This window comes from Helianthus annuus, chromosome 9, assembly GCF_002127325.2.
Source record: "Helianthus annuus cultivar XRQ/B chromosome 9, HanXRQr2.0-SUNRISE, whole genome shotgun sequence".
Classification (NCBI taxonomy): domain Eukaryota; kingdom Viridiplantae; phylum Streptophyta; class Magnoliopsida; order Asterales; family Asteraceae; genus Helianthus; species Helianthus annuus.
The window spans coordinates 56679758-56697238 of NC_035441.2; the positions used below are offsets into that span (position 1 = coordinate 56679758).

The 17481-nt window shown below is 33.9% G+C and overlaps 2 protein-coding genes across 3 annotated transcripts; both read right to left on the reverse strand.

Annotated features, from left to right (window-relative positions):
- Nucleotides 1-6729: 6729 nt before the first annotated feature.
- On the reverse strand, nt 6730-8595 carry LOC118481898 (protein FAR1-RELATED SEQUENCE 8-like). 2 transcript variants are annotated; one of them, XM_035977227.1, is made up of 3 exons: nt 7837-8595; nt 7386-7670; nt 6730-7295 (listed from the first exon to the last, which is right to left on the reverse strand). In XM_035977227.1, exons 1-2 carry the CDS (start codon nt 8301-8303, stop codon nt 7589-7591), a joined length of 549 nt encoding a protein of 182 aa, XP_035833120.1. In that variant the 5' UTR covers nt 8304-8595; the 3' UTR covers nt 6730-7295; nt 7386-7588. The 2 variants fall into 2 exon arrangements, with proteins under 2 accessions (XP_035833120.1, XP_035833119.1); XM_035977226.1 differs by having other exon boundaries at nt 7386-8586.
- Nucleotides 8596-10238: 1643 nt separating this feature from the next.
- LOC110874364 (dihydrolipoyl dehydrogenase 2, chloroplastic) lies at nt 10239-11141 on the reverse strand. The gene is made up of 2 exons (XM_022123077.2): nt 10854-11141; nt 10239-10666 (listed from the first exon to the last, which is right to left on the reverse strand). The coding sequence occupies exons 1-2, from the start codon at nt 10974-10976 to the stop codon at nt 10367-10369; spliced, it is 423 nt and encodes a 140-aa protein (XP_021978769.1). The 5' UTR covers nt 10977-11141; the 3' UTR covers nt 10239-10366.
- Between the last annotated feature and the right edge of the window lie 6340 nt (nt 11142-17481).

Below are 17481 nucleotides of genomic sequence, written 5' to 3' on the forward strand. Positions count from 1 at the left end.
ACATTCATGGTCTTACCGGTGGTTAACCACTCCACCGGAAGGCTAGCACCCTCATCAATGGAGTCTCGTTTGACGAAGAAGAACTTGCGTTGCCATCCGTCTTCGTTTTTGGTGGCTTTAAGAATAAGGGGTTTGTTGGAAGTCGAAAAAAGCAAAAACCGGCTAGAACCATGAGATCGAAGACGGTAAGCGATCGGCAGATCTTCGATACAAAGGTCGGGACAGTGAAGATTTTTGATTTGGTTGAGTACGATTAATACCCTCCAGACCATGGGCATAGTCTGAGCAAAGGAGATACCGGTGGTCCGGAAGAATTGCATCATAAATTCGGGAAAAGGGTATCGAAGACCTAGCGAGAAAGGTTATGCTGGGAAACAGACCCAATCAGTAGAAGAAACATCCGATCGAATTGATCGATCGAACGGTCTAAAGACCGTGTTATCAAGGAAAGCACCGGAGGCTCTCAAAGCTGCAATGTCTGTGTTATCAAAGGCACAGACTTCCTTCTCAGGATTTTTGAGAAGATTCTGCTGAATGAAGATCTCGGATGATTCACCGGTTTGGGAACAAGTTCTGGTGGCCATTGCAGATAAAGAAGGAAAGATTGATAGAAGATGAATGAGAAGTAGGGAATTACCTGGAGACTTCGATGGAGATATCTGCTTTTCAAACAAGAAGAGAGAAGATATAGGAGCATTATAGATCTCCATCGAGTTAAAAGCGCGTTGGAAGTTATGATGTGATCTTGACCGTCGTCTCGATTTAATTTCCTTGATTTACGAGATAGAATTTTTAAAATATATCCGTTGGATTGGTATACCAACAGATATATTTGGGGACAATTGTTATGAGTCATTTTCTGAGCGTACATATCCTGACTAATATCCTGCTTTTGGTTTTTTGCTTGTGATCAGGATACTGGATTAGGATATTGCTAACATCCTGGGCGACATTCTGGGGTTAACTAAATTAACCACGTGCAGGTTAGATGCTGTGGGTTACTAATGGTCAGATGGACTTCTTCTCATCAAGACTCGGGCGTATCTGTTATGTGAGAGACGTTGAACCCGAAAGACCAGGTCTACAACGTTCGAGTGGGGAATATTCGCCGGATCCGGGTTATTTAGGATAGTTTGTTGCATTTCTTTTACTATAAATAGATGGGGGCGGATCAGATTAAGGCACGCAACTTACACACACTTTCGAACACTTTTGCTCTCTAGCTCACTACAAACACTATACACAAACACTTGTATTCGAATTACCTTGTAACACCTAGTTGATCCGCACCAAATCTTGCACTATATCCTGATATTTGAAGTAATTGAAGAACAAGGCAGCTGCGATTGTCAGCTCCCGAGGTTTTGTGCCGGCGATCTAGATCGATCAAGGGCTTTCCTCGTATATCCTGTGTCACCCTTTACATTTTTTGCTCATTGTTTCATCACATATACGACTCTATATCCTGAGCCGTATCCTGAAACTGTTTTAGTAAATAACTTAACTTATATATTTTCAACACACATTTCTAGCACACTACCTCACTTAACTAATTTGATCACTAAATTGCTTCCGTAATTTTTGACAAAACACCTATATATATATATATATATATATATATATATATATATATATATATATATATATATATATATATATATATATATATATATATATATATATGTATAGGAGAAGGATCCGTTAGAAACCACCCTTTATTGCAAAAATCGCGAGAACCAATTGAACACAACCAAAAATACCTAAAAACACAAAAAAAAATTATTATTTTTTATTAAAAATCGCTACTTTTAGTAGCAAAAAAAATTTAAAAAAATTTGCTTACTAAAAGTAGCGATTTTAATGTAAAAAATATTAAAAAAAATTGTGTGTTTTTTTTTTATTTTTTTAGGTTTTTTGGGGGTTTACTTTTTAGCATTTAAGTTTGGGGGGGGGGGGTTGGTTTTTTTTGCTATTTTTGGTTGTGTTCACATTGGTTCTCGCAATAAAGGTGGTTCTCGCATGAACCTTACCCTATATATATATATATATATATATATATATATATATATATATATATATATATATATATATATATATATATATATATATATATATATATATATATATATAGGGGACCGCTAAAATGAGACCCACCTCGAGTTGTAAGAACCGTGAGAACTACACCGTACGGGGCGAGATGGACCAAAATTTTTTTCATAAACGTAGATGCGTGTATTATAAACACATTTGTAAAAAAAATTAAAAAAAATGTCGTGTGTGTAGTTTTGAGCACCACAAGTTTGTGTTTACGGGTACCGTAAATTTTACCAGAAAATTTAGGGTACCCGTAAACACAAACTTGTGGTGCTCAAAAACTACACACACGACATTTTTTTTTTTTTGAATTTTTTTTTTTACAAATGTGTTTATAATACACGCATCTACGTTTATGAATAAAAAATTTGGTCCACCTCGCCCCGGATCAAAAAGTTCTCACGGTTCTTACAACTCGAGGTGGTTCTCATTTTAGCGGTCCCGTATATATATATATATATATATATATATATATATATATATATATATATATATATATATATATATATATATATATATATATATATATATATATATATATATATATATATATATATATATATATATATATATATATATATATATATATATATACACGGGACGAGGTGGACCAAAAAAATTTTTCATAAACGTAGATGCGTATATTATAAACACATTTGTAAAAAAAAAAATTCAAAAACAAAATGTCGTGTGTGTAGTTTTGAGCACCACAAGTGTGTGTTTACGGGTACCGTAAATCAAAATTTACGGTACCCGTAAACACACACTTGTGGTGCTCAAAAACTTTTTTTTTTTGAATTTTATTTTACAAATTTGTTTATAATACACGCATCTACGTTTGTGAAAAAAAAAATTTGGTCCACCTCACCCCGTACGGTGTAGTTCTCATGGTTCTTACAACTCGAGGTGGTTCTCATTTTAGCGGACCCCTGTAGATATATATATATATATATATATATATATATATATATATATATATATATATATATATATATATATATATATATATATATATATATATATATATATATATATATATATATATATATATATATATATATATATATAGGGTAGGGGCTAGATAGAAAACCCTATATATATAAAAAACCCGAGAAAACCCAAGCTCCCGACATTTTTTTTTTTGAAAAAAATAACACATGTAATATACATGTTTTTAAGACTTTTGGGCCAAAAAAATCAAAAAAGCGCCGAAGGGATATTTAAAAAAAAAAAACAAGTTTCAACAATTTTCAGCGAAATTATGTCTTTTTTGCTTAACACGTGTTAGGAGCTGAAATTTGTTTATTTTTTTTAAAAAAATCCCTTCGGCGCTTTTTTGTTTTTTTTGCCCAAAACACTCTAAAACATGTATATTACATGTGTAATTTTTTTCAAAAAAAAAAAAATGTCGGGAGGTTGGGTAAAAATGGCTTCCCATTTGGGTTTCCAGAGTTTTCTAAGAATTTTAGGGTTTTTTATCTAGCATTATCCTATATATATATATATATATATATATATATATATATATATATATATATATAATGTAAGTATCTATAGAAAACCCACTTTTATTTAGAAAACCTGGGAAACTCTAACCTCCCGAATTTATTTATTTTTTTTTTAAATTACACATGTTATATACATGTTTTAAGGGTTTTGGGCAAAAAAAAATCAAAAAAGCGCCGAGTAGATATTTTTAAAAAAAATAAACAAGTTTTGGTGTAACACATGTTACAAATATGTCAGATGAATGTAACATATATTACACCAAAACTTGTTTATTTTTTTTTTAAATATCTAGTCGGCGCTTTTTTGATTTTTTTTTTGCCCAAAACCCTTAAAAACATGTATATAACATGTATAATTTTTTTCCAAAAAAAGAAAACATCGGGAGCTTTCAGTTTACCGGGTTTTCTAAATTAAAGTGGGTTTTCTATACATCCTTCCCCTATATAATGTAAGTATCTATAGGCCGGTTATCATACAATATGCCTAATCTTACATTACGTACGCTATAACCACAACCGTCAGATCATCTCAATTAAACCTTGTGCTTAACTATTAAATTAATCAAATTAATATATATATATATATATATATATATATATATATATATATATATATATATGAAACCGTCAAGGTTAAAATCGTCCATTACGAAATCAAAAACCCCTGATAATCAGCAAACAAAACCTCAAAATCATACCATAAGATTCTTATTCAAAATCTTATTTGAAAATCCAACAAGTAATCAAAAATCGGTCGATTCTTATTCACCAACTCCATCTGCGAATTGAACCTCTACTGAATTTGGAAGTTCAGAACTGAAACAAATAGATAGACAGTCTATCGAAGAAGATGATGCAGGATGAAAATCAAATAAAAACCGCGAAATACATATCAAACGTGCGAAAAACATTTGAGACAAAAAGAAATGTTTTGTTTTTTTATAAAGTTTGCGAAATTATATAACATTGCATGCGATTACAAAAAAAGGTAATATGTTTAAGATGACTTATGATGTGCGAATTCATGCTTTTACACATGTGATTTAAAAAAAAAGTTAATAATCTTTGAAATTTTTGAAGTTTGTGAATTCATTCTTTTACACATGCAATTTCAAAAAAGTTAATTATCTTTGAGATTTCTTAAAGTTTGCGAATTCGTTTTCGAATCAAAAGCGATTTTTAATAAAATGCTGATAATACTTTCAAATTACTGTCCTAAAAAATGCAAAAAAAAAAAAAAAAAAACTACGAATCAATAACTAAAATAAATAAAAATTAACTATTTTATATAAAAAACTTAATTTATTACCGATGTGACTGTAATTTGACATGTAATGATCAATTTTACAATAAATACTACTGAACTTACCACCCTACCTACATAATAAATTTACTATTTTAATATAAAATACCCAAGTAACTACCTTCCATATTAAGACATAGAACACAAAAAACACACACAACAAACCCACAAAAAATGGCATCTGAATATATTCAGAAAAAATAAAAAACGTTGCAATAAAAGAGCTATTGTCAACTTGCACGTTGACAGAAATAAGCACCGATGTCACCTCTTCTCATTTGATTCTTGATGTGCATGGGAAAGTTTTTGAAGAAATCAAGAAAAATCAAGAGATGTGGGAGAGACTACTTGAAGAACAACCATCAAGCTTCAGAGACGCAGCTTTGAATCACATAAAGGAGCAATCTCGAGCTGATGACTCAGCCTTCTCTTTCCTAAAAGATGCTCTAAACACTGTGAAGGAGAAGATGGAGTTCAGCTCAGCTGAACGTGACAAAATCTTTGCTTCAAGTAACTAATTTTTTGTTTAATCATTTTATGGTTGTAACTGTGTTAGACAATAACAACTATTTTATATTTTGGGTACATGTTTTGAACAAATCTTATGCTTGATTATAATATAAAATCGCATGAATGATTTACACATCTTTGTCACTAAAAAACAAGAAAACTCAAAATCGCATGTACTAAAAGTAAAATCGCATGTAAGACTAATTATAAACTGATGCATATAAAATCGCATGTTTATATACTAAAATCGCATGAAAAATATATAAACAGATGAATATAAAATCGCATGTGTTTCGTAGAAATTCGCATTTACATTTAAAAAAATTAATCTTCCTCATCATCTTCTGAAACCTCCTCCCACTGATCTTCTTCTTCAGATCCATCATCACTACTACCACTGTAATCTTCAAACTCATCTTCCTCTTCATCATCGTCTTTGTCTCTGGGATCTTTTTCAATCTGGACGCCCTTCAACTTCTTCTTTTGTTGTTTGCATTGTTGTTTGCCTTTCAGTATCTCGCAAGTCCGAATATCATGGCCTTTTTCATTGCATACACTACATGTCCTTGACCTTTTTCCTTTGCGGCTGATCATTTGTTCCTTCTTGGATTTAATCCTTTTACGCGAGCCACGACCTTTGTTTCTTATACCAACCGGCACATGGACAGTAGGAGGTGCATTAGTTACTGGTTGTTGGTAACCAATCAACTTTGAAAATCGATCATATTTTGGATCAAGTTGCTTGGTTATACGACTCTGATCAACTCTCTCTTTAAGCTGCATCATTTGATCCCTCACTAAAATAAGTTGATCAAGGTCAGAAATCAAATTGCTAACCAAATACTCCCCTGTGTGGATGATTTCACGAGCAATCCGTTTAGCCTTGTATTGCACATCCTTGCCACCCACATTTAAATTGTACTTCACATCTAATTCATTCAGCACCACATCCTTTCTCCATCTCTTCATAACATATTTGTTTGGTATTTCTTTAACACCAAACATCTTGAAAAGAAAATAGATGTGTTTACATAGCAGCCCATACTGCTCAAAACGCAAACAGCTACACTGTGTAGTTACATCATTTTCAAGATTCTTGAACCAAACCTAAGAAAACCAAAAGAAAAAATATATATTAAAAATTAAAATCGCATGTGTAAATTAACAATTTTGCATGTCTAAAAATCATTTAATTGTATAAATTTAAAATCGCATGCGTACATCAAAATCGCATATTGCAAAATCATGTTCTGAAAATGAAATTCGCATATAGGTTTTGAAAATCGCATGTTTGAAATATATTTGCTATAATACCTCTAATAAACCATCTCTAAGGGCTTTAAAGTCTTTCAACAATATCCTGATCTGTGGACCTTCGATTTTGGTGTCCATCGGCAGACATTCGGAAATTGTTCCATAAATCTCTACTTGTTGATCAAAGAATATAGACCTGGTGTATATCTTAGCAGCATCTTTTTCCAAAGTAGTTTCGCTCCAATCAGCAGGCTCAGTATACCTTGAAATATGATCATTTTTTCAATGATTGAACCTTTGGACATCCATTGCACCGTCAAAATGATTCATAAACTCTACAAGAGTGAGTTATGAATTTGACACCTGGCAAAAAAAAAATGATTCTTGCTCTCTGATCTCGAAGTTGTTCGCATGAGACCAGACATGGGCTCATGCCGGTAAAAAGCCGGAATCCACATGTATCTCATCGAAAACATATCATCAATCCATTTGTTTTCAGTGAGACCGAACTCAATCATCACCAACTTCCACTGTCTCTCGAATTCTTGAGGCTCAATGGAATCAGTCCATACAATGTCGCACATCCTCCTTTCAAACTCATCGTTATTGCACAACTCCTGTGCAACCTATACCGATAAATGCTATTTATAAGCCCCTATAACAAAATCTATATTATAAAAAAAAACGCTAACGAAAGACAATATAGCATGCTATACCTTATTTGCCACTTTTTTCATTATGTGCCACATGCACAATCGGTGTTTGCTGGTAGAAAAAACGTCCTCAATAGCCTGTTTCATAGCAGGGTCTTGGTCCGTCACTACAACCTTTGGCTGCCGACCAAATGACTTTACGAATGAATTCAGAAGCCATTTGTAGGATTCAATGCTCTCTGAGGCCAACAACCCATCTCTAAGGATTACATTTCTACAGTGGTTATCAATGCCAGTGAACGGAACAAACACCATCTTGTACCAGAACAAACACATGCGAAATATACACTAAAACATGCGAAATAGACAGATATCATATGCAAAAATATACAGTATAACATGTGATATATTCAACACCAACTCTTCAAATGTCTACACATGCGATATTGCAAGTTTAGGAAATCATATAACATGCCAAAATAAATAAAAAACATGTTTGTCTTGAAACACTTACCTGTTTGTCTTGAAAGTTGCATCGAACGATATCACATCCCCAAACTCCATAAAGTTAAGCTTGCATAACCCATCAGCCCAGAACAAACCGGTTAACCGTTTGTCATCATCAACAGAATATTCAAACGAATAATCAGCTAAATACTGTTTTTTGTCGGTCACCCTATTAATCACCATGTCAGCGTCATATTCTCCTATATAACTGTTAATTCGATTCCTAAAATTTTTGCAATCATCAACCGTGGCACCAACGTTCTCGAAACCACCATAAGGTTTCCTCATTACATGGAAAGCTTTGACAGGACCAAGGTTTAAAATGCCTAGTTCCCATACCATCTCCTCCTGGACATCTGACAATTGTCTGTAAGCTGGAAGCATAGGAATATCATGTAGACATACAAACTTGTGATTATGGCCATCAACAAATCTCTTTACCGTATATAATCTACCATCCACTATGCAAATCATAAGATGAGCTTTGCATCCAGTTCTAATGGTACCCCTGTTCCTTAATTTGTATGGCTTTTTTTACTTCGAATAACGATCTTCAATACACACTGCCTTATGACCCTCTTTAGAACAAACAAAATACTTAGTTTTGGTTATACCACCACTGTGTACTTCACCACCCTTCCGAGTAGAAAAACCAGCTAACTTAGCATATGATTTGTAAAACGCATATGCTTGTTCAATAGAGGTAAATTGCATTCCAACCACAGGTGTAGCTGATGCTTGACCTCCGGAGTGTAAATCCTTTCATCTACATAAATCAAATCAAAAAAACAAAAAAAAAATAACACATGTGAGTTATCAGACTCCTTACATGCGATTTATTAATAACTGCATAATTTCAACGTAAGAACAACAACACGTGCGAAATGTAGGAGCCATAACATGCAAAAATGATGATTTTGATGAATATGTTTCACACATGCGATTTATTATATCAAAACATGCGAAAATCCGTAACAGAATAAACATCACATGCGAATTGAAAAACTCATAACATGCGAACTTATACATGTTGCTTTCATATCAAAATATATGAAACATTCAAACTTCAAAAACAACTACAACAATGCAAAATCATTGCTATGATTAAACAAAACAACTCTACAAACAATTTAAATATCAGCATTAACATAATTACCATCCGTTTCTTCGTTTACAACACTTGTACTTGCAATTGGATTTGGATTTGGATTTGTAGATTGCGGATTTAAAACATCTTCAATAGAAACTCTCTGATATGCAGTGCTGCTCTGTGGATCCATCGAAAAAAATAATTGAATGAAACCCTAACGCAGAAGAACGAAAACTGCAATTTGAGAATTATGAAAAAATTTGAAACTGATTCGAATGATAATTACCAGGATATTAGTGTAACGAACTTCTCGCTGATTGAATGAAGAGACGAATTTGCCCTCAGATGATTGAATTAAATGTCTGATTTAACCTTATCAATGAAAAACGAATCAGGACACGTGTACGGCCACTACTGTCGCGTATGTAATGTACGATTAGGGAATTTGTATTCTATAGTTTACACACACACACACACACACACACACACACACATATATATATATATATACTAGTCGTTTACCCGCGCGATGCAGCGGGAAGCATATCACTTAGGTTGGTGAGTTTAGGGCTATGTACTGGGCGGTTCAGTTTTGAGCCACTTCAACTAATTTGATCACTTGGAGGTTCAAATTATGGAGATAAGGTGTTAAAATAAAATCGGATGTCGTGTCCCCCTTAAAGTGATTCAAGAATGAAACTATTCACATAGCATGTCACTTCATCTTGGTTGCTTGTTGACGTAACAAAGTAAAGGTACGTGACCTAGTAACCATTTTGTTGATGTGGTTCAAGATAATGACTTGTAGATGCAAATGCGATTGCTATGTTATGTTACCTTGGTTGTCTATATCATAGACGCCCATGACATAATACATGTTCGTAACTTGTTGGCTAAGATTTTTGTAACTTGGAACAAATATTTTTTACAAAAATTTTCAAGCGTTTGGACTTCCTAACAACTTGTCGAGAAACATACCTTGAATTTAGAAAACAAAGTTTCGAGAAACCTCCCTTCATAGATATTTAATTTTATTCGCTGCACGGCTTAGTGAATAAAACTATCAAACAGATTTTTTTTTATTGGCTGTCTCATTTTCTTTCTTTTTATTTATCTCCTAAATCTATTTTGATTTACATGCAATCAAGACAAATAAAAATATATATTTAAACTATAAACAACCTGTTGTCGTCGTTTCCTCTTTGACTGCACTCAGTCATATTATCACCTCTGCAAACAGGATTTTCTAAAAACTACAAAACTATAATACATTAAACAAGATCAAAACCATATAGTTGTGTCATTTATTTACACTCTTATTTAAGTACCATTCTCAGATCAATCAGCAATAAAATTACAAAAAAAAAATTATCATTTACAATTTCCTTACACCCTAACAAAAATCACATTTTAAGATAATCACACTAAATCCTATTGCACTAACCCATTAGAATGCAGTTGAGTAGCCTCGTCCATACCGAGTTTGACTCGCCCCTCCTTCCAACAAAGCTCTCCAATCCCTACCCTCACCATCATCCCGTTCACGAAGCGCTGTTAGCATACGTTTCACATTCTCTTGTGCGCGTTCGTTTCCACTCTCCGCCACTTCACGCAGCACCTCAGCCCCTCCTGCCTGAACACGAGTTCCTAATGCAATGACATTTGATGCTTCATGGATAAGATCAACAACATGCATCCCCAATATATATACTCCAAGAATCTCACCGGTATCAGGCCTATATAGCAACTACATCAAACAAAACCAAAAGCCCATCAACATTCTCTATTTGACTGCCAAATGGCCATCGGATGAGCAGTTGGAACAAATATACAAAAAATAAATCCATTGTGACCCAACACAACAGTATTCTTATTAATAAATAAATTAATTAATTAATTAATTAACTAATAAAGAAGAACTTGATGGAAGAGACCTTGGCAAGACCCTCCTCTTCATTCTCGGCCAATGCTTTTGTGTTCTCCTTGAAACTCGTCTTTGCAACACTTATTTTGAACTTTTCTTTCTTGGCTTTCTCCTTTGCTTGAGGCTGCACCATTCACTGATAACAAAATCAAATATAGTATAGATATATTTATTGTGGTAAGAAGTCATTTGTCAAACGAATGACGACCTATTTTGGAGTATTCATATTCACAATTTGTTCTTTATTGCATATATTCTGACCATCTTTCCATCCATGTGTCCTTTTTTTCTGCCCTTATCTTCTTCCCATTCACATGATCTATTTTGACTTTTTTAAATTGAAATCTGTGGACAAATTGGTATTTGGTTTCTAAATCAAGTACTTGTATTGGACAACTAAAATCATTGAAACTTACTAATTGAGCCAAATGCTTGTCTTCGTCTTCTGAAACGGTCATGTTTGGTAAAAAAATATATGTGTGGCCGGAAAAGGAGGCTGGTAGAAGTGGTTTGCCGCTGCTGATAACGAATGGAAAAAAATCACAAAACTAGGGCCTCACTTCAGTAATTTTGCGACTTAATCAAGAAATACCTTTTGTAAAATTAGAAAAAAAAGATGATGTATATATTAAAAAAAACTAAAAGATTAGAGTAAAGTCCTATTTGAGTCCCTGTGGTTTGTGCAGTTTAACCATTTGAATCCAAAAACCAAAACTGTCTTGATTTGAGTCCCTGTGGTCTCTAATTTTAAACATTTGAGTCCCTATGGTCTCTAATTTGAACCATTTGAATCCAAAAACCAAATGTTTCTGATTTGGATGTTGTTTACTTTTGGATTCAAATGGTTAAAATTAGAAACCACAGGGACTCGAATCAAGACAGTTTTGGTTTTTGGATTCAAATGGTTAAACTGCACAAACCACAAGGACTCAAATAGGACTTTACTCGAAAGATTATTTTACAATAGCTTTCACCCCTTCTGAACCGAGTTCTATGGGGGCCTATTCCTTTATCATGCGTGGAAGCATAAAGTCTCTGGTACGCTCTATACAATCTGCAAAAAGAAATAAAATCAATGGATACTCAAATACTAAAAAAATAGAGTAAAATCCATTTTCGTCCCTATGAGGTTTAGCCAGTTTTGCGACTTTCGGCCAAAGGTTTGTTTTTCCGCATCTCATTACAATAAACCAATTCAAATAGTTTAGTTCAAAAAAGAATTAAAACATCTATCACATTCCAAATTTTGCATAAGAAAAAATATTAAATGCCAGGCCAATATTTGGGGAAGAGCCAAAACACATCTAATAATTCTTAATAACATGTCACATGTCCCAAACCTATTGTCATTTAATAGATATAATACATACGCAGAACAACATCAGTTACGATTTAAATAACATGTAAAATATGAATATATGATAATTGATAACTTAGCAGTTGGAACACATGATTAAAAGATGTAAAAGATGTAAAAGATAAAAAGCATACTCTGTAGAGAAAAAGTTTGAAATAGCTCTCTGATGAGATCTAGAACTTGCCTAACTCTGCGAAGCTTGCGAGTCAGGCTTTCGGCTGCCTGCACCGTGTCGGTTTTCACATCGCAATCGATTACTTTACTCAAAGTGCCGTAAACACTTGCTACATCCTCAAGATCATTGACCTGAAAGGGATAATCATAAATTTAAAATCCAAATACAGTCTGAGAATGTAATACCTATCGTTTTGGTTCATTTTTGGTTTCCGTTACCCATTAGTTATATAAAACAGTTGGGTTAACAGTTAACTGACCAAAGGGCCTTCATTTTTGGTTCTGGCTAAATTGGACAAAGTTTAATACATATTTGATTTTTGTCAAAAAAATAAAAGATAAAACTGATTTGATACATATTTAGGTCCTAGACTCATAGTACGTAATGAAATTCTGGATTTCCTCCCTTTTGCGGTTTGGTTAAATCGGTTTTTGTAAATGTAGGCAACCAAAACCAAACTAAATATATTAAAACCCAACCATAAAATAGACACTTAAAACCATATCCTAAGGTCTACGTCCTCAATGTACTTAAGAACCGTTCCCACTCTTTCTTGATCTTCGGAGTTCAACAGACTTGCAGGCCCCTAGTTACCAATATACGTTAACTTGCAAAGAAACTTTATAAAAGATTCTCGAAACAACAATCAAAGCCCTGATTACTTACATTATCGCGCCTTATTTCAGATAACTTGTCACAAAAATAGTCGTATGCAGTAGAAGAACTGTTCTTCTCCAAATTGACTTGAAGTGAGAGACTGCTGTTACAATCTTGATATAGATGGATATCCCACAGTGTGGTCATCTTATCTAATGACTCAACTGTAAAGTAACTGCATTCCGTATCAACTAACTATATAGTAGCTCTCTTGCTCTTGTTTCTCATCTTATCTAATGACTCAGCAGCTGCATTCATACCTTCCGCTCTCAGGGATGGGTATTGCTTCAACTCCTAGATATACAAGTGAGATAGACAAACCATTGATTTATGATTTCAAAATGAAATTATATTCATGTTCTCTGTTCAATAGAACCAGAAAATCAATAGTCCATATACAGAATAGGATCTTGAAACTAACCGAGGTCTCATTAATTGACTTGTGTACCAGATCCTTCAGTACACCATGAACCTGAAGCCAATAAGAAAGAGAAACGAATCAAATGTTATAACTATTATCTCAAAATCAAGATAACATTTTACTATATTATAGACGGCAAAAATAATACATTAAAAAAAAGATGTACACAAGGTTTACAATCTAGACCAAGCCTTCACCTTCACCTTCTTAATGGTAATGTGAAAGTTTCTGATAATAGTGACAGAGCTTTCAATGTAACCCATAGAAAAGGTGTACAAATGAAATCTGTAAAACAGAGAAACTTCAAACAAACTATCATTCAAAACAAACAAAAGCTGACATCCACAAATCAACATCAAAGTCACTGAAACAAGCTAACATTCAAAACAAACCCTAATTCAAAAAAGTCGAAGTTATCATTGAAAATTCTGAATCGTATGTGTTAGGGCTTCAATCGAGCCAATCTGAGCTCGTTTAATGAATCTATGTAAAGCATATTCTTAGAAAAAATGAAATTTTTTAATTCGTAACCAAAAACAACGGTAGATCTGAGTCATCACCACCATCTTCCACCCACAACCACCAGGTAATCTCTAATATTACACAGATCTGATTCAAATAACAAAAAAAAAAGATATGGTAAAAAGAAAGGTACCGAGCGGTCAAACTAGTCGATCTAGAGAGATTCATCACTGAGGAAGCGTGGATCTTGAAGCGACTGATAATGAAACCCTAGAATCGCCTGGAGAAAGGGAGGAGATGGTTAACAAAACTGAAGCACATATATCGCCTGAGATCACCTCACGCGGCCTCAAGTTTAAAGCAGATACAAACATCACATTCAAAAACTAATGGGCACGACCTAAACAAATCAAAGGAGGTTGTCGGACTTACCTCGGGTTGTTGGAACTTGCCTCGACCACTTTTACAGACCACACCTTTGTTGGATCTGGTGAGATCTTGCTCATACCACAGGAGGCAAGAAACCCTAAATTGAAAATCATCAGAGAGAGAAAGAAGGAGGAGCAGCTGGATGAAATGAATTAGGGTTTAGAAAGCGAGTGAAAGAAACATTATATAGGATCCATAAGAGGTAAAACGGGTCAAAGTGATCCGGTTAGGATCCATGCGGGTTCACAGCGTGTTGAAGACAATTTTCAACACCTTTATGCTTAAAATGGTTGTATAATGTGCTTGAAATGCTTGTACAATGGCAAATGACCATTCTTGCCCTTCCTATATGCTTATTACAGTAGTATATATATATATATATATATATAGGGAAGAGTTCATTGGGGAACACTAAAAAAATAGGGAACTGGGGAACAGGGGCATTTTCGTCCATATATATTTAAGTTTTAAACACGCCACTGAATACGTATTTTCTCCAGATCTTTGACTTCTCCGTAGCTCTTTTCCGGCGATATTACGGCAGCTCCGGCGACCGTTCTACGCACGAGAAGCTGCAATCTTAAAGAATTCAGGATTAATTCTAGATCAATTAATTTTTATCAAACGATTAATTAACGGAAGCAATTAAGGAGAAGATGAACAAGAAGCAATAGCCGACAGTGATGGAGATAGAGATGTTACGGTTACTCCGGAGGCTCCACAGCCGCCGATCGATTGGAAATTGTTGCAGGTGTTCGGGAAAAGAACGACGGTGAAGAAATACTTGAACAATCATTGGTAAGCTAGCTTATGTGCCTAACTTGCTAAAAATTGTGATTCTTTGGTTTGTCTATTGAGTTTGGTTTCGATTAAGTGATATTTGATCTAGTTTTTGGCTCGGTAGATTGCTGAGATAACAAAATCATAGAGGTATATCATTCATTGTTCCTTCAACAGTTTGCAATCTGTAGATCACATGTATAACAAAACATATTTAATTCATTTTTGATCTTAACAAACCCTAATTTTATGAAATTGCACCTGCATAAACGTAGATTAATGTTCAAATTAACAACTGCAACTGATTCAATAACTCGATAGGGTGAACTTGATATAAAATTATATGCAACGGATATGTTTTAAGGACGACTAATAAAATTAATCACGGCATATATATGTTATTTTTAATTTAGTGTTGTTTGAATCATATCTCTGCAAACTTAACTTACATGTTCAAATTACTCTTGCATAAACGAACATCAAATGGCAGAAAGTAGCTAGGAAGCATACTGATCCTGCACCAAAACATGAACCACAATATGTCTCATTGTGTTCAAGCCTACCACCATGTTTTTGCAAGGCTTCTCAATCTGTTATCATTAGATAACAAAGCAAGAACAATTATAAGAAAAATAGTCTTCTATGATCTTTTGTACCGAAAAAGTAATACATCTTGAACACAATGTTGTGTGAGAATGATTTTTTTAAATAGCCTTGCGACCTCCGATACCATCTTGTCTTGATTCCTACAAAGCTTCTTCGATGGAATTTTCTAGTTTACGAATAATTCATTCAAACTACTAAGAATCAGGTAAATCCAAATTGTTTTAATTATTTACTGCATATTAGATGTGGCTCAATCAGAACGTCAGATGGCGATGATTTACTACAGATCATTCGTTTTGGGGAACATGATGATCGAGTCAATCATCACACGGTCGGATTTGAGATTAAGCAGGTAGTATCTTACATTCTAGGTCTATCCTTTTTGCACTCAATTCTTAGGCTAGATTTTAGATTTTAATGAACTACTCACTATGTATCAATTTATGAGCCCTAAAATTTGTGATTTGCAGCTACTCATGTGGATGTGTTGCAGTCAGGCCATTTATGAAGTTTGCGGTGCATAGAAATTGTATCATTGAGCTAACGTTCCGTATCTATTATTGAAAGAATGTTGTACAGTAGTTTACAAGTGCATATGCTTATTGTACAAGTTTGGCTTTTTATTTTCTTTTCTACTTCCCCTGAATCAACCAATGCATAGGTTTTCCAATGATTTGGTACCATTACTTGCTTTTAGATTTGGATTTTCGTTTTTCCAATTGGGTAAGGTTTTCACTTCGCTAAGTTCCCGAGTGATTTGGTATCGGTACTTGCTTGCATGTTCATCCGAACCAAGTTACAAATTATGCTGATTCAAATTTTCCTTCTGCAATATCGTTTTGCCACTTTCGATTCGCCGAACGTGTGAAAGAGGTTCTGATCTGAAAAACATGGTATTTTCTTTCTACAGTGTCTGCAGTTTGGATTTTCATTTTGCCAATTGGTATTTTTGCACCTCGTATGTGCAGTGAATGTTTGCATATGCAGATGTAATTTTAAAGTGTTATTCTTCCAAGAGAATGGTATCAGCCTAAACGACAATGGTAAGCTTCCGTGCTTCACTTTTTACATTCAACTTTTACTTATTTGGTCTGGATATCTATAATTCTTATACCGAACTTAGAGCCAACAATAGTCCTAATGTTTGATTCTTATATTGTAGAGGAATAAGAGGGTTCATGTGGCGAAAGTAAAGATGGGTTCTGCATATATTTCACAGGCAGTTTTATGACAATTTATATTAGTTTTTTGGTTCACTTATAGAACACACAGGTGGTTACAATTGCTTTTTCAGAAGTAGTTAAAAGTTGGTTGTTAGTAGTAGCTCATATGGTTGGTTATTGCATTGTTAACAAAACCCTCAAATTATAGCAACAAGCCCTTTGGGGGCTCAAATTTTTCATTTTACTGTAGATATTTAGTTGTAGATATTTCGTTGTTGTAGACATGTCTATAGACATTGACACAAGACTAGCGTGTTTCATTCTGGCAGCATGGCGGAAATGGGCAGCATATTTCATAAACGCTCATTTAACATGTTAAATTTATTTATTTTAATATTTTAAGCCCGCATAAACTCCACACAAAACTTTATTTTAGTAATTTATACTCTAATCCGAAATTTAATATATAATTTAGTTAAATAAAGTTAAATCGAACCTAGTAGATCAAGGCAAACTCTCATTTAACATGATAAAGTTTATTGTACAAAACTTATTTTAACATGTTTGGTCAAATAAAGTCGAATCAAG

Bases quoted from the DNA above. Each gene is read 5' to 3' on its own strand.
- LOC118481898 (XM_035977226.1), bottom strand. From the start codon at position 7,658: ATGTGTTTGTTCTGGTACAAGATGGTGTTTGTTCCGTTCACTGGCATT. The intron at 7,296-7,385 runs GTATAGCATGCT...TTATCGGTATAG, and splicing joins TGAAAAAAGTGGCAAATAAG to GTTGCACAGGAGTTGTGCAA.
- LOC110874364 (XM_022123077.2), bottom strand. From the start codon at position 10,976: ATGGTGCAGCCTCAAGCAAAGGAGAAAGCCAAGAAAGAAAAGTTCAAA. The intron at 10,667-10,853 runs GTCTCTTCCATC...TGTTTGATGTAG, and splicing joins AAGAGGAGGGTCTTGCCAAG to TTGCTATATAGGCCTGATAC.